General features: G+C 40.3%; 1 protein-coding gene across 2 annotated transcripts; it reads right to left on the reverse strand.

Annotated features, from left to right (window-relative positions):
• Window positions 1-1,819: 1,819 nt before the first annotated feature.
• Window positions 1,820-27,420, reverse strand: phyhipla (phytanoyl-CoA 2-hydroxylase interacting protein-like a). 2 transcript variants are annotated; one of them, XM_036593996.1, is made up of 5 exons: window positions 27,318-27,420; window positions 7,401-7,591; window positions 7,135-7,309; window positions 5,843-5,960; window positions 1,820-5,701 (listed from the first exon to the last, which is right to left on the reverse strand). In XM_036593996.1, the coding sequence occupies exons 1-5, from the start codon at window positions 27,415-27,417 to the stop codon at window positions 5,164-5,166; spliced, it is 1,122 nt and encodes a 373-aa protein (XP_036449889.1). In that variant the 5' UTR covers window positions 27,418-27,420; the 3' UTR covers window positions 1,820-5,163. The 2 variants fall into 2 exon arrangements, with proteins under 2 accessions (XP_036449889.1, XP_036449890.1); XM_036593997.1 differs by lacking the exon at window positions 27,318-27,420 and adding an exon at window positions 9,891-9,946.
• Between the last annotated feature and the right edge of the window lie 303 nt (window positions 27,421-27,723).

Raw genomic sequence — 27,723 nt, forward strand, 5'->3', positions numbered from 1 at the left:
ATTGCAGGTTGGATTACACTAAGCAGTTTTGCTTTAGTGCAGCTGTTAGGCCTGCTGATCTTGCATATGGGATAAATATTCAAATCCTAGTTTCAAACTAATACTGATGTCGCTGTTAAAAGGGAAATCAGTGAAAAACTGTTCAAGGTGCTGTGGCCATTCTTTTTGTCTTAATGACTTGTGGGTAATGCTGTACGCGTCGTAGACTTAAAGAAATACTTCACTGGAAAATCAAGTAAACCAATTTCCCATCTTTTCCCCCAAACACAGTCAATCAGTTAAAAGGCATGTTTGGTGTCTGAAGTGCTTTAGTTTTACACTGGAGATACGAGGCTAATGTAGCTAACAAGTAATGGAAGTCTGTTGTCACCCAGAATATAGCCTCCTAGCACACTCCACTGCCAGACTAAAGAAACTTCAGACACCAGACATGTCTTGGCTGATATGTTTGGAGTACAGGGAGAATTGGATACCTTTGATTTTGATCCAACAGATATTAAAATAGCAGTAGTGTGCAAAAGTCTTAAGTAGCCATGAAAACTGTTCAGTCTTGTGCATTTTCACCACTATATTCCATTAAAATACTCACAAGTAGAAATTAACAGTGAGTTGTTCTAAGTAAAGAATATCGCTGCTGTCAGAACAAAACCTCGTATCTCTGATTTTTGCAGTTTTTCAGTTTTTGACATAATTTTAAAATGCCGGTTGCTCTTTACATTGTATGTAAATTTCATGAAGAATGGACCCAAAGAAACTGCCCAAAAATTCTGGTTCCACTGACTTGCATTAAAGGTAAAGTAGGTTTTTTCCTTCTCCTGTAAAGTTACCGTTTTGGAGATACGAGGTTTTGTTCCAACAACAGCAATATGTAGGTTAGAATAACACAAGAACTCCGGTTCAGTTCCTGACTTCTTGCTGCACTCCAGCTATCTCATAGATTTGTTTAATTCCATCAGCAGAACACCTGTTTTAATTTAATGAAATATTAGTTAATGTTAGTGTTTTTTCAATAAATAAACACGTACTGCCAAGAAAAATAGGTTTACATATTGTTTTCTCAGACTTTTGGGCTACGGTTTACTCTTACCGTTAAAAAGATTGTTCTTTAAGGGTTCTTTAGTAAAGAAAATGGCTCTATATAGAACCATGAACACTCAAAACCCTTTGCATGAGTTAAGGGTTAAGGGTTAAGGGAATTAAAGGGTTCTTTGCATCAGAAAGCGTTCTTCAGATTGATGGAAAGTGTGCATGAATGTGCTACAAGCTTGATATTGTAACAATAGAAGAACTCTTTTGTGTGCTATACAGAACCATTTTCACCATATACAGCACTCTCCATCAATCTGAAGACACAAAGGGTTCTTTCAGTGTTCATGGTTCTATATAGAGCAATTTTCTTTACCACAGAACCCTTGAAGAACCATCCTTTTAAAGAGTGTAAATAACATTGACATAACCATACCATAAACATATCAAGACTGATTTTGTCATGTAATATAACCATTAGCGGTAATTGTCAGGACAGCTAACTACTGTAAACATAACGAAAATTATAGTGTGACATAAGCTGTTGCGACATAAAACATATCATCTATAATTATGATGACCAGTAATGGTAATGTGACACTGTAATAAAACATTTGTCATGACAACTTATGACACACAATACATCTACCGTGATATGTTTATGGCATGGTTATGTCAGTGTTATATAACAGGGCTCAAATAAAGTGTTACTGACTTTTGCACAGTACCGTATATCAGTTGATAACCATTATATACATTGACTAAGCTGATCATTCATTTACTACTACTAATAATAATAATAACAATAAATCATTTGTACAGTTTAGGCTTGAAAACACTGAACCCTATTTTGTGCAGCTGTGACATTTAGTAGAAAAGCTGTTGGAGCTGCTGGACCTGTGAATAGCGCTCACCGTTTAAGCTTATCAACAAACGTCTGCGTCCAGACTGGCTTAGGATCAGATACGGTTTCCCCAGCGAATCATGCCTGTGTTGCATTGAATCACCCAGTGTTAGGACTTCTATAACCCCTGTAACGAGGCTGACTCGTGTCATCTCCTTTGTGTTAAGCACAGTTCGGTTAAACGTTTCTCACCGAGACACCTTTGGCATACAATAGCACAGCTTTGAGGGTCAGAAATGTCGAAAAAACGAGACCACGTCAATTTCACGATGAACATGCAGAATAAAGCTGCTGGGCGATCCAGCACAAAATCTCTCTCACACACTCTCACTCACAAATACACGTGCACGGCGTTCCGTTCCCTCCAGGAAAATAACTTTCGTACAAAGTAAAACAGCAATTCTCTTAAAAAAACAAAGCAAAACAAACAAAAAAGTGACAACTGGTTAAAGGAGAACTGCGAATAGATTGTAAAAATAAACAGGTCTCTATGCAAGAGCATAAAGCCAGTGAGGGAAAAGGTGGAACGTTGACAAGCTGCATGGAAAAGTGGAACCTTCAGAGGCACTTTTTCCAAACAAAGATTAAGCCTCGTTTTGAGTAAACTGTCACTGAAAATTCATTTAATTTCTAAACAGGGCTTAATCCTTGCTTGGAAAGCCTGCTAAACTTTCTCAATTCAGAACTTTCCTTAGTATAGAAACTGCTGGAGCAGACGACACAAAGTAGGGTTTGTTAGTTTAAGTCGTTTCTAACGTCAGTTGTGTCATGGTGATGTTTTCCTCAAGCGATAAGATGAACAGGTAAGGCTGTGTGAGTTCATAGGTGTTCTTTCTTCACTCTTTTTGAAGAATATCAGCGGCTTGTGTCAGGACGGGGGCAGATGGAGCACCATGAGCGCACACGGGCTTTGCAGTCGCATTCTTTCTTTCTTTGTCCTTTTTCTTAATTCTTCTTCCCATTTCATTTCCATCTTTGCAGACAAGGATTTTGGTGCCAGGCCAGTTTGCTTTAGTTAATATGTTGGTTTAGGCCTCCGATAATTCAGCCTATTAAGACAAGCAATGTGGGACAAAAGCATCCAGGCATGGTACATGGTGCCCTGCATTCAGTTACTCACGCATACGTTCGGGCTGGAGTTATCCCGTTACGGTTCATTCGGACGTTCTTCAGCACTGGTCGTCATTCCAAACTGAAACAGCTAGCAGGAGAGGGTAGCTGTGGTTGTGGTGGAACTGATGGCTGGAAGGTCAGCATGGTCATGCTAAGTGTGTTTTGTGTGTTTACGTATAAGTGGTCCACATTAATCCGTCCTTGAAGTGTGTGATCTTTAGGACCATGACCACAGTGTCAGCTTAAGTCCTTGCCAGTTAGTATGTCTTGACATTTAATAGGCCTTTAAATGCAAGTGCAATGCTTAGGGTAGGTACAGTACTGTCAAAAGCCAAAGACTATACTTTTGTTTATTTAATTTCCCGTCGAAATGGCTATTAAGTACAGGTTGTTCATTTTTTCAGCGTTGAAAAAAGTACAACACATATAATTACCGACAAAGTACACGAAACTTCAAAACTAAACAGCTTTCATTCTTTTCAGGAGGCTCGCTTTCAGTCTTTCAAAGAAATCTGCAGGGATGTTTTTCCACACGTCCAAAGTTCAGTGTTAGTTGGTTGCATTTTCTGCTTCTCACAATCCAGGTACTCCCAAACACATCCAGCTTTTCTTAGTAAGGGCTTCTTGACAGCTACTTTCAGACCCATAGTGCTGAGATTTTCCATCTAATCTTCTCATAAATATCAGCATCAAAATGTAAACATGAGTAACTTGTACTTTTTGGCCATTTTGAATGGAAATTAAATAAATGAAGGTCTCTGGCTTTTAGACAGTACTGTATATTATCATTGCACAGTTTTAGTGAAATTCAGGTTTAGCATTTGATAGCATCTTATGCTAAAGCTGATGGTATGTTTCAGAAAGGAAAAAATACTCAGGATGCTGCTATTAGAGGGTTGGACACAACTGGTTTAAATCAAAGTTGAATTATAGGTTAATTTTAGGGTGTTTTTATATTCCCAGATTGCGTCAGCATGGATGAGCATCCCACACTAAATTCACAAGTCCCAAGATCCACGTTGATAGTATGTTAAAGGTTGGACCCTGTAGGTTTAGTAGGTTTACAGTGTGATTGTGCGTTTTAGTGTAACTTGCACTAATAAACTCTAATAATGGATAAGTATTAGCTCCCCATGCTAATGTCGTTAGTGTCCCATGCTAACGTTGTAGCTTTTGGGGTGTGTCATCTGATGGGTCATTTCTTAGTCCAGCTTGACTGCTAGTAAACGTTAGTGCCCCAGGCTAATGTTCTTAGCATTCCATGCTAATATTACAGCTCTTGGGGTTTGTGGCTAGTAAGTCTAAGATTAATTTATGTGTGGGTTAGTCCATGTTAGATGTTTTGAGGTGAGAGTATTTTTAAATTTCATCAATTTTCCAAAATTTCTGCATAATTCAATCGTTAAGATGTAAATAAAGTCATGCAGGGTGGTTTGATGTGAAATGCCTTGTTCTAGAGAAATTTACAGGGTAAAAGCTGTTCACAGTGGTGGTGACTGGAACTAGAGGTTCAAAGCATTTGCCCTCTAAAAACTATACTATAAGACGTTACTACATGAAATGGCTGTGAATACATTGCCAAATACCTGAGGCATTGACATTACAAGAGTTTTGCGAGAAGGTTTTGGTTTAAAAACTAGTTTTTGATATCCAGTCATGGCGGAGAGGTACATGCAGGGCAAAATAGTTCCAAAGAAAAAGAATTAGCACTATTGTACTATTATCAGCTTTACTCAGAAGACACGTGTAGGTTCACTGGTCATTTTATATAGTAAGTAAAGCGGCTATTATTTCTATTTCTTATCACCACTGTAAAGGTTTAAATCGGTGAGTTTCTCTACAACGAATCATTTCACGTCAAACACTCTGAATGACTTTGTTTTCATCTCAGTGGCTGAATTATACTAAAATTCCCATTTAGTAAGTCCAGCTTGAGTGTGCATGTGAGAGCCTGCCAGCTTCCCATGTTGCAGCTCTCAGGGTTTGGACACAGATGGTTAGTTTGTTTGGGATGAATCTGTGTTACGATATCTCAGTCCATGCTAATGTTCGAGTTCTTGAGGTGTGTGATCTGAGGGTCGGACACAGTCCAGCCTTGAGCTTGTGCATGAGTGCTAGCGTTAGCGTCCCACGCTAATGTTGCAGGTCTTGCAGCTGGGATCCTTCTTTGCATTGACGGTGGACAGGCTCATGAGCTGATGTCCGCTGATCTGAGCCACGCTGCCCCGAGCCAGCTCCACGGGTTCTGTGTAGATGAGCTCCAGGATGACGTCCTGCGCATGACGGAACTCCACGCGTCCGTCGTGGCCGCACACGCGCGTCAGGAAGCGGTTGTCGGTGACGTCGAGCTCAGGCAGCCTCTCGCTGCAGTAGACGTCTCCCGGCGAGCCTCGCGGCGCCAGCACCAGGATGACGTAGTGGTAGGCCGTGTACATGCAGTAGAAGTCGCCGAAGTAGACGCGCGTGTCTGGGGCGAAGAGCTCCTCGGCCGCGATCTGGAAGCGGTAGCGGCCGTACGGCGAGTCCTGCGGCGGCTGGCCGGTGTTGAACTCAGTGTTGCAGCTGAAAAAGATGCCCTCCAACTTACCGCTCAGGGGAGAGCCATGGCTGCCGCTGTTGTCCTTCACCGAAGGGAGCATTCGGCCACCCTGCACGTTTCTGAGAGAGAAAGACGTTACTGAATGTTAACTGTCAGCTGGGTTTTTTTACTCTTAGGTGTAAATTACATGCACCACATCAATGTCCTTTTGTTGTTCTTTGCTGTACTTATATTTCACAACTCGTGACTGATTCCTTTACCTGCAGTAGTCGAAGTACTCTTGGTTCTGATTGCGGTAGAAAACTGTGAAGGGGAGCATTCTGCCAGCGATGACCTCAGCCTTCTGAAGCAGCTGAGTCAAGTGCACAGTCGAGTAATCTGCAGAGCAGGACAGACAGCTTGCTCACAATGTATGCAAGTGAAATGTGGCTTTAATCTGTATTAAAAGTAGTCATACAAAAAAAAACATCCTAGGAAAATAAATCGTTGCTGTCGGGACAGATCCTTGTATCTGCATTTTTGTTGGTTTTCATTTTTTGACATAATTTGAAAAGGCCAGTTGTCCTTTAGGATGCCTCAAAATTTTGTGATGAACAGACCAACAGAAATTACTTGGAATTTTTTTATCCATTTATTTAAAATGCATTAAAAGTTAAGAATGGAACTTCTAACCTTTTAACTGAATATCCTTTTTGACATTTACCTTTTTGGAGATGCAAGGTTTTGTTCCAACAGCACCAATATGTAGGCACAATTTTCATAAGAATATAAATTTTCACATTTTATTTTTGAAACTTAAAACTGACTCTTTTTAAGTGTTTGTGGTCTAATCTACGTTTAGAGACACCTGCAGTACTGTGCAAAAGTCAGAGACCACTTTTCAGTTATTTAATTTCCAGTCAAAGTGGCCATTAAGTTATTCATTTTTCAGAAGATATGTTTAAGGAAATTAGGTATAAGATAATCCACTTGCATAAGGAAGGATAAAGTCAAGGAAAAAAAAGTGAAAAAACGTTTCGAAAACTGGCGTTCTGACTCCTAACAACCACGTGGAAGACCTGGTAGACACCAAAACTGTCCCCATCAGACAAACAGCACTTAAAGCTTTTCGTTTTTGTGAGGGAGGAGAAAATCAAGCTGCATCAGGCTCCAAGGATCGTGAAAGGCAGAAAAGTAACTTCTAAAACTGAATGTTAGAGCGGAAGAATATCCCTTTAAAAAACTGAAAGAAAGTCTCCTGAAGAGAATGGAAGCTGTAATAAAGAGTAACACTAAATAGTAAAAACTGTAATATTTTGTTTTTGAGGTTTCTGTGTAATTTTCTGTATGCTTTCTACTTTTTTCTGACAGTGAGAAATGAATAACTTCATTTCAACTGGAATCATTCTGCAGAGCCAGAAGCTAAAAAGTTGTTAATAAAAATCACAATGAATTCCTTTATCAGACTGTATCTTCAGGAATGGAATTACATTTCTATTCAGCATTTAATTAAGATAAACCCACAGAGATGGTGTTATTAAATTATGATTATGGTGAGGTAAGTGTGCATTACCTGCAGTGCAAAACTCTACAATATCGCTCCACTCTGAGACGGCGTAGTCTCCATCGCTCTGCTTGGATGCGGTTTGCACGGCAACTGTGTACTCTGTTCTTGGGCTCAGGAACCAATGGCCTCGCACTGTCATCGGCAACGGCACCGCCTTGGCAACAAGCTTAGTGGGAACATCCTGGATACAGAGAGAGAAAGATGTAACATGCGTTTCCCGGCTGCACAGCTGCAGATTTTCAGCAGCATCACAGTATCTCAGTATGCTCTACCTTGTGTTTGAATTTGTTGGAGTTTTTGTTCTCTTTCTTGTTGAGGTCGATGAAGTAGTGAGTGATTTTCTCTTTGGTGCGAGGGTCCATGTCCCAGCAGATCTTGAAGGAGTCACAGGTGATGTTACTGATCCTGATGTTCACAGGCACGGGGAGCTCCATCTCTACCACACCGCTGTCCTCTGCCTTACCTGCAAACACGAAAGAGAGAATATATAGGAGAAGAAAGAAATTAGGTGAATAATGAATAACGTGGCTAACAGTGGATACTGAAGCTATTAGGAACTGTTTAGTATTTAATAATTAAGCAATAGAACACAAGAGAGAGTGTGTTATGGCGAAATAACATCACAGCTGTGATTTGGTCGCTGTAGATCATCACAGCCGTGATGTTATAGCGATAACACACGACCTTGAGTGTTCTATTGCTTTTATACAACAGTTAATAAATAAAGTAATAAATTAATAAACTGGGTCGTGAACGCGGCGTTTAATATGTTTTAATGTTCGCAGTTCCTTCACCAAATTATAGTTCCTTAACAAACAGCTTGTTGCTACGTCAGAGTAACGAGCTCCGCCCACTCGCTGCACAGCCGGCAGTTCGTTCTCCAGCTCCACACAGACCAACTGACAGTTTGGGAATTTAGTGTCGTCTCATCTTCAGAGTCTGACCAAATCGGCTGTCGGTCAAATGTGATCTTGATACAGTGTTTGTGAAAAACCTGTGATGTTATGGCGAAATAACAGCACGGTTAGAACGCTTCTCAACCAATCAGCTTGCGTGGCCGGAACCAACTTGTACAATTACATTTATATAATATATATAACCTGTTGAATAGTAAGGCTGGGGACCAGTTAGTATAATGAAGCTGTGACTGATGTCTATTTTGTTAAATGCTAAGTGTACTAATTAGCCTCTACAGTGTTGAATGCTAAAGCTACTGGGGACCACTTAGCATTTACTAACGTCTATTTTGTGAAGTGCTAAGCTAAAGTTAGAGTACTAGCTAACATGGTTGAATGCTTTAACTAGCTACTGAGGATCTCTTAGCGTTTACTTTACATCTATTTTTTGAACACTAAAGCTGGAGTACTGACTAGCCTCAACACTGCTGAATGCTAAAGCTACCAGTGACCCTTTAACATTTACTGACATCTATTTTGGTGAATGCTAAAGCTAAAGTTAGAGTACTAGCTAAGTAGCCTCTACATTGTTAAATGCTAAAGCTACCAGGGACCACTTAGCATTTACTAACTGACATCTATTTCATTAAGTGCTAAAGCTAAAGCTTAGAGTACTTAATAGCCTTTTCACTGTTAAATGCTAAAGCTATTGGGGACCACTTAGCATTTACTGACATCTATTTGGTTGAATGCTAAAGCTGAAGCTAGGGTACTAGCTAAGTAGTACTACGCTGTTCAATGCTAAAGCTATCAAGGACCACTTAGCATTTACTAACCTCTATTTTGTTGAACGCTAAAGCTACTGGGGAACACTTAGCATTTACTAATTAAAGTCTATTTTGTTGAATGCTAAAGCTAAAGCTAGAGTACTAATTAGCTTCTGCTGGTTTGTGGGGGTCACTTAGTATCTTATTAGTCACATTTTTTCTTTTAGATAATATATTTTTTGACATGATTTTATATATTAAGTGTCAAATCTGTATTTAAGACATAACCAAAGAAAACAGTGCACCTAAAAATGCAGACATGGCTAACAAACACTACTAAACTTAATGTGGACCAAATAGCGTTGTTAAATTGATAAATTTTATTTAAAATTAACAAGCATGCTTTAGTGCTAAACACGGTCAGATGTTGAGTATTTACGTAAAACGTAAAAACGTTAATAAAGTACACTGTGGTGACCGCTGTGGTCCCGCCTGCCGATCTGGTTTGCGCTGATGTCATCATCAGCATATTTAACACCTTATTTTATTTAAGACCTTATTTTACAGAGTGATATTAGGCAGCAGGGAGACCACCAGGGCAACTCCAAATAAAGAGAGTCAAGGGGTGATGCAACCACTGTGTGTCCAATGATGGCCACACTGGTGGAAATGGGGGTCACTGCACATCACACACATGATTGGTTCTCCATGTGTGAGTTCCAGGCTTTCAACTCAAGCCGTGTCCAGAAAACCAGCCCGTTCAAATGACCCCAAGATTTTTACAGTACAGAACAGTTTTGCAATACAGAATTACAAAACAGATCCACTTTTAAAAGCTGTTCTTGCCCTTTGCACAGTTTTCACACATACATTGTGACTTTTTCCGTGAAATAGCCTTGAAGCGATGCTTACATGTTGGTACTACTCACAGTAGTGGCCTTCTGCTCTCATTTTACCCTCCCGTAAGCCCCTCGCAGCCCACTGACAGACTGAACTACATTCATGCAAACATAAGAAGCTCAACAGCTGCACATCATGCACAAACCACCCCCTGTAAGACCCGCGTCTGTAGAAGAAAAGCCTGGTAAATGTTACTCACAAAGCTGATTGAGTTCAAGGGAAAGTCTGTTAGCTGCGTCACTTTCTTCCAAACTGAATAAATGAACCGTTCCTTCACTGCGCGAGTGGGTGTCACCAGGAGATAAAGAGGAGGGAAAATAAAGCACACGAACACACCCACATCCTCACACGGCTTATCAGCAAGATCCTCCCTGACGTCCTTAACTGCCTCCAGCACTCAAAACACCATTCAGGCTGAATCACTTTGGCCTTTTAGGAGCCAAACTTGAAAAACTGACATTTTTGTGTATTTCCATGCATTAATAGGGCTGCACGATGTATCAGCCTTCACAATATTGATATCACAGAAGCCTGGAATATGCTAATGAACATCTAACCAATCACTGAATGTTTTATTGTCAGCTATGAACATCCTGACCAATCACGAAGGCCAGGTTTTAACGCATTGAGTGCTCAGTAATGTTTTCAATATACAATACTGTGCAAAATCACCCTTACATTTCCAGTCAAATCTACTCAGTTATTAATTTTTCAGGGAGATATTTCTGAGGAGATGAAGGACGGACATCTGCACTGGACCTCTGAGATGTGCAGTAAGGTTTTATGGACTGAATCTAGATTTTTAAGTTGGATTCTTTGGATCGTGAGAAGCAGAAAATTCGACAAACTGAACTTGGACTCACTAAATACTAACAAATTTGATATTATATTTTGGTTTTTGAGGCTGTTTTCCTGTCTCTGAAAAGTGAATAACTTGTACTCTTTGGCTGTTTTGTATGGAGAGGAATTTGTGCCAGATTGAAAAGCAATCACTACAGTGGAAAAAAGTGAAATGCAATGCACACACGACACTACTTTTCCATAGTGTAATGCAGAATATGAAGCAAAATGAAACATCTAACAGTACCCATTTGAATGTTTCAGATTACATGGCATTTTCAGGAGTCCCTTGTGACCAAAAGACTACATTTCATATAAATTAAGTGATATAAACTCCCTTTTTAGCCATATACTTTGAATGATTGGTGCCCAGGCAAATCCAGAGAACACAGGCCAAATGAAATGTACCATGTTTTGATAGTAAAAGTGGACATTAAAGGGTTAATGAAGCTGTAATCTAGAATGAGTCGCCACTTCCTAACAGACATTCTGTGTAAAGGCAGACGCCAACATGTATTATAGTATTATAGTTTTGGGCAGCAAAGAGCACTACAGTATTCAATACAGCAACACAGTACAAACGAGCTTTCACCTAAGAGAGCTTGTTAACATACAAAGAGGTTATATGTGGGTTTGGTTGAATACGTTTATTTGCTGCAGCTACACTGTTAGAAATAAAGCTTCTGTGCAGGTACATTTTTCGTTCATTAAGGTACAAACAATGTAAATGTTCCATCAAAGCTACAACAGTGGTTTTAAGGTCCAATTGTCTATCTTACATAAGTATGTATTTGTACCTTTTTATAACCTGATGTTTTAAAACAGAACAATAAAATAAAATTATGGACCATTGATGATCCCTGACTAAAGGTACTTCCCCAGTGACCGTTTACTACCTTTATTTCTGAGAGTGTAGCTGACAAACTGCATATTTAATAGTGATTTTTTTAAACAGCTGGTTGTATCTTCACCAAGCCAGATATAGAAGATCAAAGCCGGTTTTATGAGGAGCCTGGCCACTTCCTACTTCCCCCGTTATGTCAAAAACAGGACTGCAAAACAGCAGAGGGCCCCCATGAGCGAGTCCTCAATGAATGGGAGTAAAAGGAGATCAACGGCTAAAAATGAAAAGTTAAAATAGTTTCTAATCACTTACCCAGACTGCTTCTTTAATTTTAGAAAGCAGAAGTACGTATGTCACTAAAAAAGCAAAGAAATCTCACCTATATGTTTCCTTTTTTCTACAATAAATGGGTTTTGGGCAGCAGAAGGCGGGCATTACTGCTAGTAGGTGCTGATTGGTTGGTGAGCAGAGCAGCTCATTGGCTGTTCGCGCTCACTGACGTCATGAATGTACATGAGGCACCATCTTAAACTTCTATAACTGGAGTTTAAAAGCTCTTAAAAATATAACAGCAGTGTTTAAATGTTTCATGCTGTTCTGTGTTCAGGAAATTATGCATTCTTTTACATTTAAAAATGTTTAAGCATTTATAAACTAGGATTTTGCTCAAATGCTCCATCTTAACCCTTTCATTTTGGACTCACTCAGGAGCGCCCTCTAGCGTTTGAGAAACCTGGAAGACATTACATTACATAGTAATTCTCCTCTCTACAAGTTCTCTGATAGAAGATATAAGAGGCGCCTTATGAGTCTGTCATAGGTACTGCCATCTATAGGTGATAAGTAGGTACTTCATCCACATTTACTGAATTATAGCAATTGATATGACAGATACATACACTAAAAAATAAATATTGATGCAAAGGTTCAAAGTATCAAAACAAAAATGTGACTAATAGAATTATGGTTGCCGTATCATCACAGCTAAAGCTAATGGGGACAAATTCATAACTTATGAATTATGAATTATCCTATAAGGTCGAGTGTTGTCAATATAGGGTCAAGTATTTACTGTCCTGTAAATATGCACCATTATAGCTTCAAGAGCTGCTACACCCAGAACAAGAGAAATGTCTTTGTCACACACACACAGTCCACCCCCCATACACACACACACCGACCAGGCAGTTTCCATGGCAACACAGCAAGCTGGTTCGTCAGTGTATTTCATTCCATTTAAAGAGGAAGTTCTCACTGTGAACACAAATGTGGTGCTTTAAGTAAGGAAAGCAGTGGAGATCACGGAAAATTCCAGCAAAAAGAACCTGCATGGAGAAATTCGAGACCTCCAGCAGCAATTAAACTCTGCTGGAAACACACAATGACAAAGAGTCTCAGTTACCAAGAAAGGAAGCTCTCCTAGCTGGATATTAGCGCTGCACCAACAGGGGAGTGGAGGGCAGACTGTAGATATCTGCTGTTTCCAGTGCGTATATAAAATATATATATATATAAAAGGTACAGCTTTATATACGAAATACAGTATATATGTCTGTAGGGTATTTATGCAGTAGAATGAATCAAATGCAGGTATTTTAGCTCAATATGACAAAATGTTCTGCTCTTTTGGAGTATTATGGATACATCATCAGATATCAGTTTGAAATATCAGCCCAATCTAAACATCTGTTGGATGCCAGTATATACATTTTGCAGTATCTGCCAGTACTGATATGTCTACAATATCATCGCACATCTCTACCTTTTTCAACAAGAATTCTGCCTTAAAGTATTAAAACTAATAAACACAAATACAAACAGATACACATATCACACCATGGGAAAATGAGGGAAACTCCAGACAACCCTGCAGCCTCGTAACATCATATTCTGTAAAATGTGTGATAACGCACCTGCTGTGAGGCTCACACTGTGTGTGTGTGTGTGTGTGTGTGCGTGTGCGTGTGTGCGCGTGTGTGTGTGTGCGTGTGTGTGTGTGTGTGTGTGTGTGTGTGTGTGTGTTGGGGGGGTGGAAGTGTCCTAAAATGACTCGGACCTGCTGCGCATTGAGAAACATTTGAAAAGTCATCTTCACAGGAATTACTGTACAGACACAGCATAACCTACTGAGTCAGGCAGAGAGAGAGAGGGGGGGGGCGGAGAAAGAGGGTACACTGAGAGGGAAAGAGAAAGAGAAAGAAGAAGCAAGAGGGGAAGAGAGAGAGAGAAGAGGAGAGAAAGAAAGAAAGTGTAAGAGAGAAATGAGGAGAGAAGGAAGGACAGACAGACAGAGAGAGAGACCAGATAGAGAAGGAGAAACAGAGAGACAGAAGGGGGATGAAGAGAGAATGAAAGAGAGAAAGGAACAAAGCAAGAGAGAGAAAGCAAGAGAGTGGTAAAGTGAGAAGAGAGAGAAAGGGGAGAGAAGGAGGGAAAGAAAAAAGAAGGAGGCTAAGCAAAGGAGAGAAAGAAAGGATGGGTTGAGAGGGAGAGAGACAGAGGGCGTTAAAGAGAAAGGAGAGAGAAAGAAAAAAGTGGAAAAAAAGGGGAAGAGAGTATGAGAGAAGATGGGGAAAAAGAAACAAAGTGTGTGAGAGAAAAGAGGAGTGAAGGAGGGACAGAAAGAGAAAGAGTGAGAAGGAATACAGGGGAAAGAGATAGAAGGGGGATATAGGAGAGAGGAGAGAGGGGAGAGAAGAAGGAAAGAAAAAGAAAGGGGCAGAGAGAAGGAGGGAAAAAAGAGGGTGGGTTGAGAGAGAAAAAGAGACAGGAGGATAAAGAGAGAAGAGGGAGAAAAAGAGTGTGAGAGAATAAGGACAGAGGGGAGAAAGAGGGAAAGAGCGAGAATAAAGAGAAAGAAAGAGAAATCAAAACAAAGTGATATATATATATATATATATATATATATATATATATATATATATATACATACATACATAAAGTCAGCATCTGATAAACTCATAAACATACTGTTTCCTTAAAACATTAAAGGACTCATATCATAGAAAACTCAAATTTTCTTGTAGTGTCTAAAGATTCATATCGTATGTTCACTTCTCAGTCTAAACAGTCCATCTACGCAATTAAGCTGCAAAAAAACAACCTTAATCGTCTTTGTGACATCACAAAAAACAGCACATTTACATTAGTCCACTTACAAACCTCCACCTAAAGTTGTCGTTCTGTTGTTGTCATCATGTCTGTATTAACAACCGGTATTTCCTGATTTCTCTATGGGGAAAAATGAATGGCGCCCTGTGGTAAACAGAGAATGTTCCAAGCCACTTACATATACTTCCTCCAAATATCACTGGACCCTCTAAAGGCCCTCTTCAGGCGAAATGTCAGTCTGCATTGCTTTTTGAACAAGGCACAGCACAGGGCCAATCAGAACAGAGGTCATTTGCATATATCAGTAAGAAAAACAGCCTGTTTAATTCCAGTGGATAAAGAGATGTATCAGTACAAAGTGTCCCGTCCATCCCCATCATTCACCACAGCGGCGCTGCAAGCTGTAGACACCAAATACCCACACAGCGTCATTTCATCTCTGTTTGAAGAACGAGCTTAATGCACGGAGGAGACGTGCTAACGTGAGGCGAACCCTCCACACCATTCACAGCCTCATACATCACTATCAGCAGGCACTCTACTGCTGCACTGGGAGTAAATACGACGTGGGTTTAACTTCATTACACAGATGTGGATCAGAGATCAGCTCCTCCTGGCCATAAACAAATATAACAGTATTCATCAACACTCTGATTCACTCTGACACATACGAAGGCCCCGATCTGCTGGAGCTGTCATATTCATCTCACTAGGTTTATACGATCACAGTATGGGGTCGAATTGTCTGTAATGGCCATTTTAGTCTTGTACATTTAGGTCTTAGTTTGTCTTTTTTATGTATTTAATTTAATTCTGGGCTGCATCTGCCAATTTTTCAAACTTTCGTCGTAAATAAATGGTAAAGATGTAAACAAATTGGCTCAGAGTGGTTTTGTTGTGAAATGCTCCGTTCTACCTGTTCACAGTGTTGGTGCTAGGAACCAGACGTCCACCTCATAAAGCTCCCTCACAGAAAGTTATTACACAAAATAGTAACGAATGACCTTTTTGCCTGATATCTGAGACTTGCTTTATAATGGTTTTGTGATAATGTTCGTGCCTTTTTAATCCATTCATGTTATAGGGATATGTGCCGGGCACTGTAAGACAAAATAGTCCCCAAAGAAAACTTTTTACCATCATTCACATCACATATAAAACTCAGAAGACCCGTAGGTTCACTGGTGGTTTTGGATAGTAAATAAAATGGCTATATTTGTGTTGTAGACATGGGGAAATCTGCGTCTGTAAGATTCTCTACAATGAACTATATGATATCAAACCTCTCTGAATGACTTTTTTTACATCTCAGTGATGGAATTGTGTAAAAAATTTTGAAAAAACGGTGGAATTCCCCTTTCACTGCACACCACTTCATTAAAAACTAGCCTTACAGCCAAAGACAAAGTCTTTTCACACTGACAACTGATTAAGAAGCTGTGGGAATTACTGTTAAAATGTTAAAGAATAAATGAATAAAGACTAATAAAATAAACAGGAATACAACTGTTTACTGATTAACAGGAGTCTGACTGAAAGAGGCTTAGCCAGCCAGCTAAAGCTAGCAAAACAAGCTAGCTTGTTTAGCATGCTAGCTAACGTGAACCTCAACACTTATTTCATTAGTTTTCGCACCTGCTTCAAATGTGTTAGCGAAACACAGAGAACTGTCCCTGTTAATTAAAATATGCAAAAATTAGCTTTCAGAACAACATAAAAGTGAAAAAAAACCCATAACGTTTTGACGCTTAGCACCATTGGTTAGCACTTGTAGCGTTAGCAACATAGCTAACGCTAGCTAGCTAGAATCAACTAGCTTAGTCATGTAGGTTAACGTTAGCTAAACTACCAACAAGAACATTAGGTTACCTCGAAATATGGTACTATATTACAAAATGCAAAGTAGAATATTTAATAATCTTTATCCTTATTGTGTGAGATACAAATATAATTGGTGTTCTCTTTAGCCTACCTGCTAATTTAGTTCACCCTTGACTTTGTGCTAGCTTGAATCAAAGGGCTTTTTTATTTAAGTAGTTAACCTGTTATTCCTAATTTCTTATTTTAAATAATAACAGATACCTATAAATTCTTTTCCATTAATATCAAACAAAACAGTCTAGCTGCATTAAATGGATTATTTTCTTACTATTGATGTTCTTCGAATACTTGCTTGAAAGCCAGCAAATTAGATCATAAACAACATCTTAAAGGTGGATTTCACAGATGTTTCAAAATTTCTGCATTATTAACCCATTAAGATGTGAGCAAAGTCCTTCAGGCTGGTTTGATGTGAAATGCTCCGTTCTGGAGAAACTGACTGAGTCAGAATTGTTCATAGTGGTGGTGATGGGATCCAGATATCTAGTGCCCTCCCTCACAGGGGTATCATATGAAATGGATATGTTGTCTGATGTTTTAAGAAGGTTTTAGCCTAAAACATATTATTTTTTAAAACAGTTCAAGGTGGTGAGACACATGCAGGGTGTTGCAGGGCAAAATAGTCCCAAAAGAACACTGACTAACTCAGATTTACCACTAATCAACTATTATCAACTTTACGTATAAAAAAGACACGTGTTGGTTCGCTGAGTCAATAAAATGTCTATGTTTGTGTTTTAGACATGGTGAGCCCTGGTTCCTATCACCACCACTGTAAAGAAATCTGAGCATAAAATAAAGCATTAAACATCAAACCACTCTGAATGACAGTGATTGAATTTTAAAACTGGTGGATTTCCACTGTAAGATAGTTCTCCAGTTTTAATTTGTTGCCGATTCAAACTTACTTTCAAATGTTTATGAGCTTTAGAGCTATGAGGACAGCTGTCATATGTCTAGTGATACAAGTTGATATAGAGCCAGCACCAGATTGCTGTAACTTTACACTCTGTCTCTCTCTCTCTCTCTCTCTCTCTCTCTCTCTCTCTCTCTCTCCTTAACAGGTGTTGGGTATTTAGTCTAAGCCGTGAGCTGTAATTATGATTAAATGCCGTACTTCATGTATTTTAATGACACTGTAACCACTGTGGTGTCTAAACCAGCCCCATCGCTCCCAGTTGCCAGGAATTCTGCAGAGGGGATCCAACTGCAGCTTCCGCGCAGGTTCCCAGAAAAACCTGATTGAATGATTTACTGTGCACTTTAGGGCTAACGATCCATCTTTATGCATCTCCTCTGAATGATGTGAGCTCAGTTATGAGCCATTAGTCTTCGTCTAAGAGCAGACGGTGGTCCAACATGGGACCTTAGACTAGATCTTAGGACAAACCTTAAAAGGATAGCTTATTAGAAGAAGCCATATCTAGAACTTAAATGGTTTAGAAATGCACCCATGCATTTATTTAAAGCTGGTGATTCAACTGCATTGAGTTTAGAAATGCTAATTGTTGTTGATAATATTTAAAAATGCATTCTTTATTTGGTCAGAAAGTGAAGAAAGGTGAAAGCCAGCATGTGACATTCCAACACTTATTCTCAAACTGCCACTAATGCAACATAATTGGAGCTCAGTGCGCTTAGAGAGGGATGCTAACTGCTAATTCTGTTAGGTCAGCTATGCAACGTCTTGATACCATAATTTTGACCTCAAAACCGATACCGAGAGTAGGACAATGCTTGATACCAGAACAATACTATGGTAACAAATACAGGCAGGTAAGCACTGAATGTTTTTGGAAAGAACATAGAAATGTATTGTTAGGGTGTATTTAAGCTCTGATATGATTGGTTGTCCTGTATTTTGCCTCAACACTCCTTATAACTTCAGTGTGAGTGGGCGGGGCTAAAATGCTCTAGGCTGAATAGGCAGACATAAGCTCCCAGGAAGAAAAATTAGTCACCTTGCATGCTTAAGGTGGTAGTAATTTTAGGCTCCTGCAGGTGGCGTTGCACGAGAATGATCAGGCTATAAATACCCGACGGGATTCATAGATTGAGAAGAGGTGGTACAGTGCAGTGAATGTCTTGTTGGATGTGTGGAAAATGAGTCGCAAAGCAGATGTTAATGATTGGCATAAAGGAGTGATTTGTGGACTGCGTTCCATTGCAAATCCGTATTGTCTTTGAAATACCCTTTTTAGCCTGGACTAGGCCGGCTCTGCGCATTCGCCGAATGGTTTCTAATCGTATTTCCAATGCAAAGACCAAGACTTCTAATATATACTTGGTTAGTAATGAAAAAAAAATGTGGCAGCGGCTACAGCCCAGCCTCTTTGTGCTTCTACCACAGATCAGACTGCACCTTTGAAACACTGAGCTTTTGTTCTCCCCAGACAGACGTGCCAAAGCCACAGCCTCGTTCATCCCTCATTTTACTCGCTCCATTAGCTGGCGAACGCATGAAAGCAGCTAACCTGCCTCAGCTGCGCAACAAAAAAACTAGCCTGTAAAAGTGATGAGAGAACACATGGTGAGAAAACAAGAGACAGTGTGCAGCCTGTGTGATGACTGACTAATGAGCTCTTACCTGAGGACCATGGACACCTTCCTCATAAAAGAAAAAGGAAGAGAAAAAACCTCATGAGTCATTGTGCTAGCATTAGCATAACTTTAGCAACAGATGGGCCCAAAAGAGCAGCCGCACAGCCTTTCCTTAACAAAGCTACCAGCTTTTACAAACACTACCTGATATTGGCTGATATTTGACTCTTCTTTATGAGAAAAACAGTTATAACAGTTCATGATTTTGCACTGTAACCCTAAGAAAGCACAGTTTGTCCAGGGGTGGAACAGGAAAACACCGTAAACAAGTGAGAGAAGGGAATCTGTCCTCTCTGTGTGAACAAAGAAAACTGCAAGCAGAAACTCTCAGTTATACTAGCACCTACGGCCCACGCTGGCCTTCTGTGACCCAGAGATACATTATGAGGAAGCTGAGTTTTACTGTTATCATCGATTGATTTGACTTTTCCTCTAAAAGTCTGACAGCATTACATCAAGGGATGAACGGTAATGAAAAAGTCATGTTATCAGTGACTAAACTAGTGAGTGTTCAGTATTATCACAATACGGTTTTTGGTATTTTCACATTATTGAATATTGTTGAAATATATTGTACTAGAAAGTATCGATTTTCAGTAGTATTACTGTGTTGCTCTAAATATTACTACTGTATTCTTAAAATATGCTGAAACAGCATTGTTTTCAATTTCATAACATTATTAAAATATTTTGAAATTATTGTTTTTGTTATTATTGCAGTATTTCTAAAATACATTGTAACACAGTATAGGTTTTCAGTATTATTGCATTATTGCTTTTAATATCATTACAGTATTGCTGTAGATGTTATTGCAATATTCTTAAAATACACTGAAACATACAGCAGTTTCAATTTCATAACATTACTAAAATATTTTGAAATATAAATTATTATTGTTGAAATTATTGCAGTATTGTTTTTAGTAGTAAATATATTACTGCTTTTGATATTACAGTATTGTTGACATATACTGAAACATTAATATCATATTGTTTTTTGGTATTTTTAAATATATTTGGAAACCCACGCAGACACGGGGAGAACATGCACACAGTAAGGACCCTGGTCGCCCGGCCGGGGAAACGAACCCAGACCCTTCTTGCTGTGAGGCAACAGCGCTACCCTCTGCGCTTATTCCACCCCCATTATACTAACATTGAACCTCTAATATCAACCAACCATCACCAGCACAAGCACTCTCTACTGTTCAGATTATAGCTACACACTTAAAAATTATGGTTCTTTAAGGGTTCTTTGGTAAAGAAAATGGTTCTATATAGAACTATGAACTTTCAAAGAAGCCTTTCCATGTTTAAAGCGTTCTTTGTATCGTGAAAGGGTTCTATATAGCACCCAAAAGGGTTCACCTATTGTATCAAGCCTGACATGGTAACATTAAAAGAACCCTTTTCAAAAGGGTTCTATATATTGAACCATCTACAGCACATTCTCCATTAATCTGAAAAACGCTTTCACAATGCAAAGAACTCATTAATCATGCAAGGGGTTCTTTGAATGTTCATAGTTCTATATAGAACCATTTCCTTCACTAAAGAACCCTTGAAGAACCATCACTGTTAAGTGTGTACGTAAACCTTTGTCGTCCTGGTTTGTGCTTTGCAGGGAGACTGTAGTTGTCAGTGTTTTACTGGATACAGGAATGTAAAAGTTATAACTGGGTTATAATTATGCTGCTGCATATCAGTGAAACCAAAACCAGTTCTATCCGACTTACAGCGCTGTTTTTTTCTCTCATAGCATTTCAGCAAAGTGGAAGCTTTTTTTGTTGTTAAAAGCAGAAAGTGATGCCGTTCATGGCTTGGAGGAATGAATCTGAGTGTTTTCTCCATCTTCCTTTTTTCTGCTTCACTGCTCAGGCGTGTCGGGGGGTGACAGGGCTGCCGAGCTGGAGCTGCCCGCAGCACTTTGGGATTAAGAAGCTTTCTCAAGGACACAGCAGCAGCGGTCAGACACTGGAGTGCGGGAGCAGACGGACGATACCAAGCCATCGCTCCTGACCATGATTTCAACCCTCCAGGTCCAGGCTGGACTGCACCACTGCCCCCAGACTGACTGCAGGCTTCTGCATGTTTGTGGATTGGCTGTGGAAGGTTCATTATCCTGGAGGGTTTAGGCAGGATTCATATCTTATAGCTGAAGTTGCTGTAAGATTCATACTGTCGAGTAAAGCTGGAAGTGCATCGATATTTTGTATGTATCTGCGAAAAGGATTCAGGTGTTGACACCAGTGTGAAGCGAATAAACTGTTTTCCTGTTTTACTCCTGTTCTGTAATTCTACTCTGCTTTAATATTGTTTTTTTACTCCATTTTCTCCCCAATTCCCACCCAATAGCTGGGTTTCCCCCCAGTCACAAAGGGTGAAGGCTAGCATGTGTTTCCTCCGGACGCACAAAGCTCCACTGCCAATACAACATCACTAATCAGCTCAACACGCTTTGAGGAGAACACTACGCCCATGTTGGCCTGCAGTGCACCTACTTATGGGGGAAAAGGACAATCATGCTCTCTTGGATTCACAGCCATGGATGCCTTTGGCCATCTTCCAACAGTAGGGTCAATGCTTAGACCACTGCCCCACCATAGTGGGTCTGAAACCAACAGTGCCAATGTTTACATTAATAGCCAATATGCATCGTCCCTAACAATTAACAATCACTTTCAAAAAAGATGGTTCTTTAAGAGTTCTTTAGAAAAGAAAATGGTTCTATATAGAACCACGAATACTCAAAGAACCCTTTGCATGATTACAGGGTTCTTTCCATCATGAAGGGGTTTTTCAGATTGATGGAGAGTGTGCTGTAGATGGTTCTAAATAGCACCAAAAAGAGTTCTTCTGTTGTTACAAGCATGACATCATAACAGTAGCACCAGCACCTTTTAAAAATGTTCTATGCACAGCCACCTACAGCACATGGTCCATGAATCTGAAGAACCATTTCATGATGCAAAGAACCCTTTAATCATGCAAAGGGTTCCCTGAGTGTTCATGGCTTTATATAGGACTATTTTCTTTACTATGTGTACTGTTGTTCCAAGAAGAGTAGGTGTTAACTTTAAAGGCTTAAACAGCTGATTCCCTGTTAGCTTTAAACGGGTAGCCAACATAGCTAAAAGGCAATAGAAACTTATGTGCACCTACTCTCAGCCTCAGACACTCCTCCTGAACAAGACATTACATTTGTCTATTATTGTAAATAATATAATGTAACTCCCATTGTTTGCCAAATTGGGTGGTTCATGGCCACATTAAAAAGAAATTCAAATTTCGTGCATAATTAAATAGTTAAGATGTAAACAAAGTCATTCAGAGTGGTTTGGTGTGAAATGCTCTGTTCTAGAGAAACGTACAGAACCGGAATTGTTCACAGTGGTGGTGATGGGAACCAGATGTCCACCTCTAAAAGCTCCCTCACAGAAAGTTATTGCATGAAGTAGTTACTAATACGCTGCTTGATGTCTGAGACATTGTTTAAAGATAGATAGTTTAAAGACTAACCCTTGTGTGGTGTTGGGGTCTGTGGGACAGCATGGACAGGCTGCTTACTGGCTACAGCTGCTAAAGGAGAACCCTTCACTGTACACTTGTGATATTTTATATATCTGATATTTTAAAATAAATTATTATGGCTGTATTGATTTAAAAAACAATAATGCTGTGGGTCCACCAGACCACTGAGTAACAAACACATCAACACCACACAAGGGTTAAATTTTGGACTAAAATATATGTATTTAATCCATTCATGGTGGAGGGGTACATGCAGGGTGTTTTACTGTCATCGACACTCTATATTAAATCTCAGATGACAGGTGTAGGTTCACTGGTGGTTTTGGATAGCAAATAAAATGTCTATATTTGTGTTGTAGTCATGGCAACCCCTGGTTCCTATCACCACCACTGTAAAGAAATCTGAACCATGTCACGCCAAACGTCTCTGAATGACTCTGTTTATATTAAAACTGTACTACACAAGCTCCCGCAGCCTTTCTGTTCAGATAAACAGTGTTACTGAACCTTGTGTAGACTCTAACAGATGCGTTCTGCAGTAAGCAGCACCAAATGTACCGAAACAAATGCTGTGAATGTCTCACATAATGCAAATAACAGTGACCCTGATAGACACGCGTGGACGGGATCTCCAGAGCTGAGATAAAAACACCACTGAGAGCAGCGCAGACTGATGCTGCCTACACTCGTCTATTTTCAGGAGGATGAACGTTTTCTTCAACGAAAAAGAGAATGAAAAGGGGGCGGCGCAAATGTGTGGGTGTGTCAGTACCGTTTTGATGTTTGGAATCACTTGTTATATTAGCAATTTTTGCCTTTTTAAAAGGTATTTTTACATGTTTTATTCAACATTTCAAGCATTTTGGAAGCAACATTTAAAGATAAACAATATGCTGTAATGATCTATTTACATTATTTTTTGCCAAGTTATCACAAACTACATTGTGATTTGATGACGTATCTTGAAATATGAGACATTCTGGTTATTAATTTTATTATAATATCATTCTGGATATTAATTTTATCAGAACATGGGCCCAAAGTTCTGGTTTGTGATTGGCTGAGAGCCAAAAAAGACAAGAGAGTATACAAATAAAGGTATGTTGTTGTCAAAAATGCATTTCATAACATTTTATTACTAAAATTTTTCAAACATAATATTCTAAGAGAAAATTAAGAATCAAATAAGTCATTTACAGTATAAAATTATGTAAGTTCACTCTGGGGAGGGGGGGCTGGGTGACCTTCTGGTAAACATCCTCCCAGGCCATCTATTTTGGGCAGTCCTAGATTAGAACTTTGTCGTGAATATTATTTGAATGTATTTCTGGATAATAATGATTTTCTTATAAATTCATTTTGGATATTACTTTGATCTACAGCTCTGTTAATCACTTTGTATTTTTACTGCTTCCTACTAATTATTTAACCAAAATATTGATTCCAAACTTACAACAGTGTTGTAGGGTCTCTTTTCAAACCTCCCTTATAGTCCTACTGGTTTTTCACTCTTTCATTCTGTCTGTTCTCTCCACACTGCCTGCAGTGCGTGTATATATCCTGGCAGCTCTTCTGGTGTTTCTTCAGATTTCGCCCATTTTCCCAGATCTCATTATTATAATGTGTTCTTGGGTTCATTCCAGTAGGCTGTGTACAGTCTGTGTAGAAAAGTGAAGGATATGAATTCATTCATTTTTTTCTGAGACTTCACTTCACTCTGTGGCTCCGTGATCAGGAGATCAGTCTGTGTTAAAGTGTGGAGGGTTGAGGTTGAACATGTAAATGAGTCTCTTCATCATCAGCTGAATCATCAGGTCTGCAGGACTTTTTTCTGCCAGTCATGAATAATTTAACACTCTTTCCTCTTCAGAGGGTCCTGATGCTGTAAGGTGGGTTTAAAGACAAGGCTGGACAGATGAAGAGGCTCTGCCCACCATACATCCATCCATCCATCCATCCATCTACCTATCTATTGTACTTATCTGTCTATCTATCTATCTATCTATCTATCTGTCTGTCTGTCTGTCTGTCTATCTATCTATCTATCTATCTATCTATCTATCTATCTGTCTACCTCTCTGTCCGTCCATCTGTCCATCCATCCATCCATCCATCCATCCATCCATCCATCCATCGTCTGTCTGTCCGTCCGTCCGTGCATCCATCTATCTATCTATCTATCTATCTATCTATCTATCTATCTATCTGTATTATTCTGGAGCAGAACGAGGAAACACTGCACTACTGTAACACTGAGGAACTGCCTACGCCTCAGCTTTCAGGGGAGGCTGAAAAATAAACGCTAAGTCACTGCCTTATTGCAGCGAATGCGATGGCGGTGGGGCTGATTGACACGCATTCCTGCACCGCAAACAGTGCATTTGAGCTTCATGAACAGGATCTGTTTCTACACTGGAATGCATTTCAGCACTACAGACACCATGAATTCCACTTCTATATCTAGAAATTTCAGCACCAGGGACAGTTCTAATTCAACATCATGGATAGACTGTATTTCAGATCCATTGAGTCTATTTCTACACTAGAATGCATATCAGCACCACATTCCACACTACATGAGCCTCAAGAATAGTGCTTGTTTCTGTAGATAGATAGGTGGAGAGATAGATAGACAGACAGAGACAGTAGATAGACAGATAGATACACTTCTATAGCACCACAATAATAAGTCCATTTAGGATCATTCTACACTAGAAAGCATTTCAGCAGGTCAGTTTGTCTATTAGAGTCTATTTCTATAATACAGCATCATTTACAGATCCATAGCATCCATTTCTAAACTAGAATGCAGGGACAATTTATCTAGAGCAGTGGTTCTCAAACCTGTCCTCAGGGACCTTAGCCGGACCACATTTTTGCTGTATCCTTGGGTTGCATGTTAGGTTGGAGAGAAAATCTGGACAGTCAGGGGGTCCCTGATGACCGGTATAAGAACCTGCTCTAGAGTGTATTTCTATAATATAGCGTCCATTTCAGCACCACAGACAGAGTCCATTTCTACAGTTAATACAGAGCACATTCAGCACCAGAAGTAACTTCAGCACAGTGGAGGTCCAGTTGAGACAGATAGAGTCTATTTCTATTCTAAAGTCTATTTCAGCACCATGGACAGAACCAGCGTTCGCATTATAGTCTATTACTACAAATATCTGTTTCAGCACCATGGACAGAACCCACTCAGCGCTGTACCATAGAGCAGTGTTTCTCAACCCAACTGTCCTGCACGCTGCTTTACTCACCCACTTCAACTCAGTAAGGGGTTGTTAATGGGCGGATTAGCTGGATCAGGTGTGTTGGAGGCAGCAAAAAACGCTAAAAGGTGCAGGGCAGTGGGCCTCCAGGACGGACATGGATAACATCAGTGTACATTTGTTGTTCTACAGCATTAGGACTTATTTGCATTTATAATCACTCCAGATGGTTTCCTGATACATTTAATGCAGTGAGAAACTGTGGAACACTAAAAAGTCACAAAGCTGAAATCAGCTTCTCGTTCACCAGTTTCTTGTTTGAATCACCCCATTACACCTTAAAAGGTGCAACAGTTGCATTCTGGCACCTCAGGAACCATTTAAGGTGGAACGAGTAAATTTGAGCAAGAAGCTGGTGAATGAGAAGCGACTCATGCCTCGTAAGAAGTTGAATGTCGAGAGACATTTTATGAGAGACTGTTCTTCTTTTGCGGAGAAGTTTCCTGCCGGAGATGCGAGAAAAGCGGCTAGAGCTGAGCTACAGCTTTAAGCAGAGCAAAGACAGTTTGTGTTTTCATTTATATTATATTTTTTGGCCTTTACTGGCACATCAGCACGTACTGAGACATATTTACAGCCAAGATGATCAAAGGGACATAAAATGTTGTGGCTCCCAAGGTGGTTTGATTTTTGTTGAAAGGACAAAATGGCTCTTCATAACATTTGGATTGCTGACCCCTGCCCTAGGCAGTGCCTCGTCCAGTTCTGTCCATGGTGCTGAACTGGGCTGTAGCATACAGTACATTAGTGTACATTTGTTGCTCGTTGCTAATGGTATAGAAGCACAGGTTCCACCCCTACACATTTTAGTGCTTTCCTCTTATAACACACCCACCTCATCTCATGGAGGGCTTGTTAATGAACTGATTACTTTGATCAGGTGTGTTGGAAACAGGGGAACACTAACATGTGCAGGGCAGGGGGTCCTCCAGGACCAGGACCACCAATGTAGAGCATCAAAATGTACACCAAGCCTGCTCCTGGAGATCTACCTTGCTCCACCCCAGATGGACCCCACCGGATCCACCTCATTACCGTCAGAAGTCCTTATTTAGGTGAATTAGAGGTGCATCCTGCAGGAATGTAGACCCCCAGGAGGAGACCGCTGGTATGCTGCTGAAATGGACAGCTTGGTGCTGAGAGGGTGAAAGCACGCGCGGCGATTTTTTTCACTTTGGAAAACGCAACGCCCAGCTCGCGCTGCACTCCGTTTACACTGGCATGCTTGGCTGTAAGCGGGGTGTCGTGGATTACAAAGACATTAAAAACCCAGCAGCCCTAAAACGCAACGCCTGCGGCCGAGATGATGATGAAGACGATGATGACGATGACTCGGCATGGTTTACCGCGAAGAGCTCGTGCAAATAAAGCACCACAAAAATGTCCTGTCACGCGCACATGAGCACACAGAGAGGTGCGAGGGCTGCTGTGAGTGAAGTAAATGTCGACTGTAACTCAACAGAACTGCAAAAAAAAATGTAGCGTCACCGGTTTTAGCCGGTAAATGGCGCGGAGCCGCTCGAGCGCGCGCGCCCTCTCCACTTACCGTCTCTCTCGCACAGCTGGAGCGACTCCAGGCTCACGTTCTTCACGAGGCCCTCGCGCGGGCTCGCCGGGACGCCGCGGCCGAGACCCGGAGCCTCCATGTCTGTCCGGCTCGTGCGGTGTCAAAGGGGGGCTCTTTTTTTTTCTTTCGCTTTTTTGGCGCGAGCTGGAGAGGGAAAGAGAGGCACGAGCGGTCCTCACCCTTCTTGGAGTCTCTCTCTCTCTCTCTCTCTCTCTCCCTCTCTGCGTCAGTGAATCGTCACCAGCGCGAGCTCCACCTCCAGCTGTCTGTGGATTCTGACCGCCAGCGTTACAAACTGAACAGAACATCAATACGCAGAACGTTGAACTGAACCTCATATTTGTAACCTCTCTCTTTCTTTCCTCCTCTCTTTCTTTCTTTACTT

Source organism: Colossoma macropomum, unplaced genomic scaffold, assembly GCF_904425465.1.
Source record: "Colossoma macropomum unplaced genomic scaffold, Colossoma_macropomum, whole genome shotgun sequence".
Classification (NCBI taxonomy): domain Eukaryota; kingdom Metazoa; phylum Chordata; class Actinopteri; order Characiformes; family Serrasalmidae; genus Colossoma; species Colossoma macropomum.

Coding starts and splice junctions, on each gene's coding strand:
- phyhipla (XM_036593996.1), bottom strand. CDS start 27,417: ATGGAGGCTCCGGGTCTCGGCCGCGGCGTCCCGGCGAGCCCGCGCGAG. Junction 7,592..27,317: donor CCAGCTGTGCGAGAGAGACG/GTAAGTGGAGAG, acceptor TCGTGTTTGCAG/GTAAGGCAGAGGACAGCGGT. Junction 7,310..7,400: donor CCAACAAATTCAAACACAAG/GTAGAGCATACT, acceptor CTCTGTATCCAG/GATGTTCCCACTAAGCTTGT.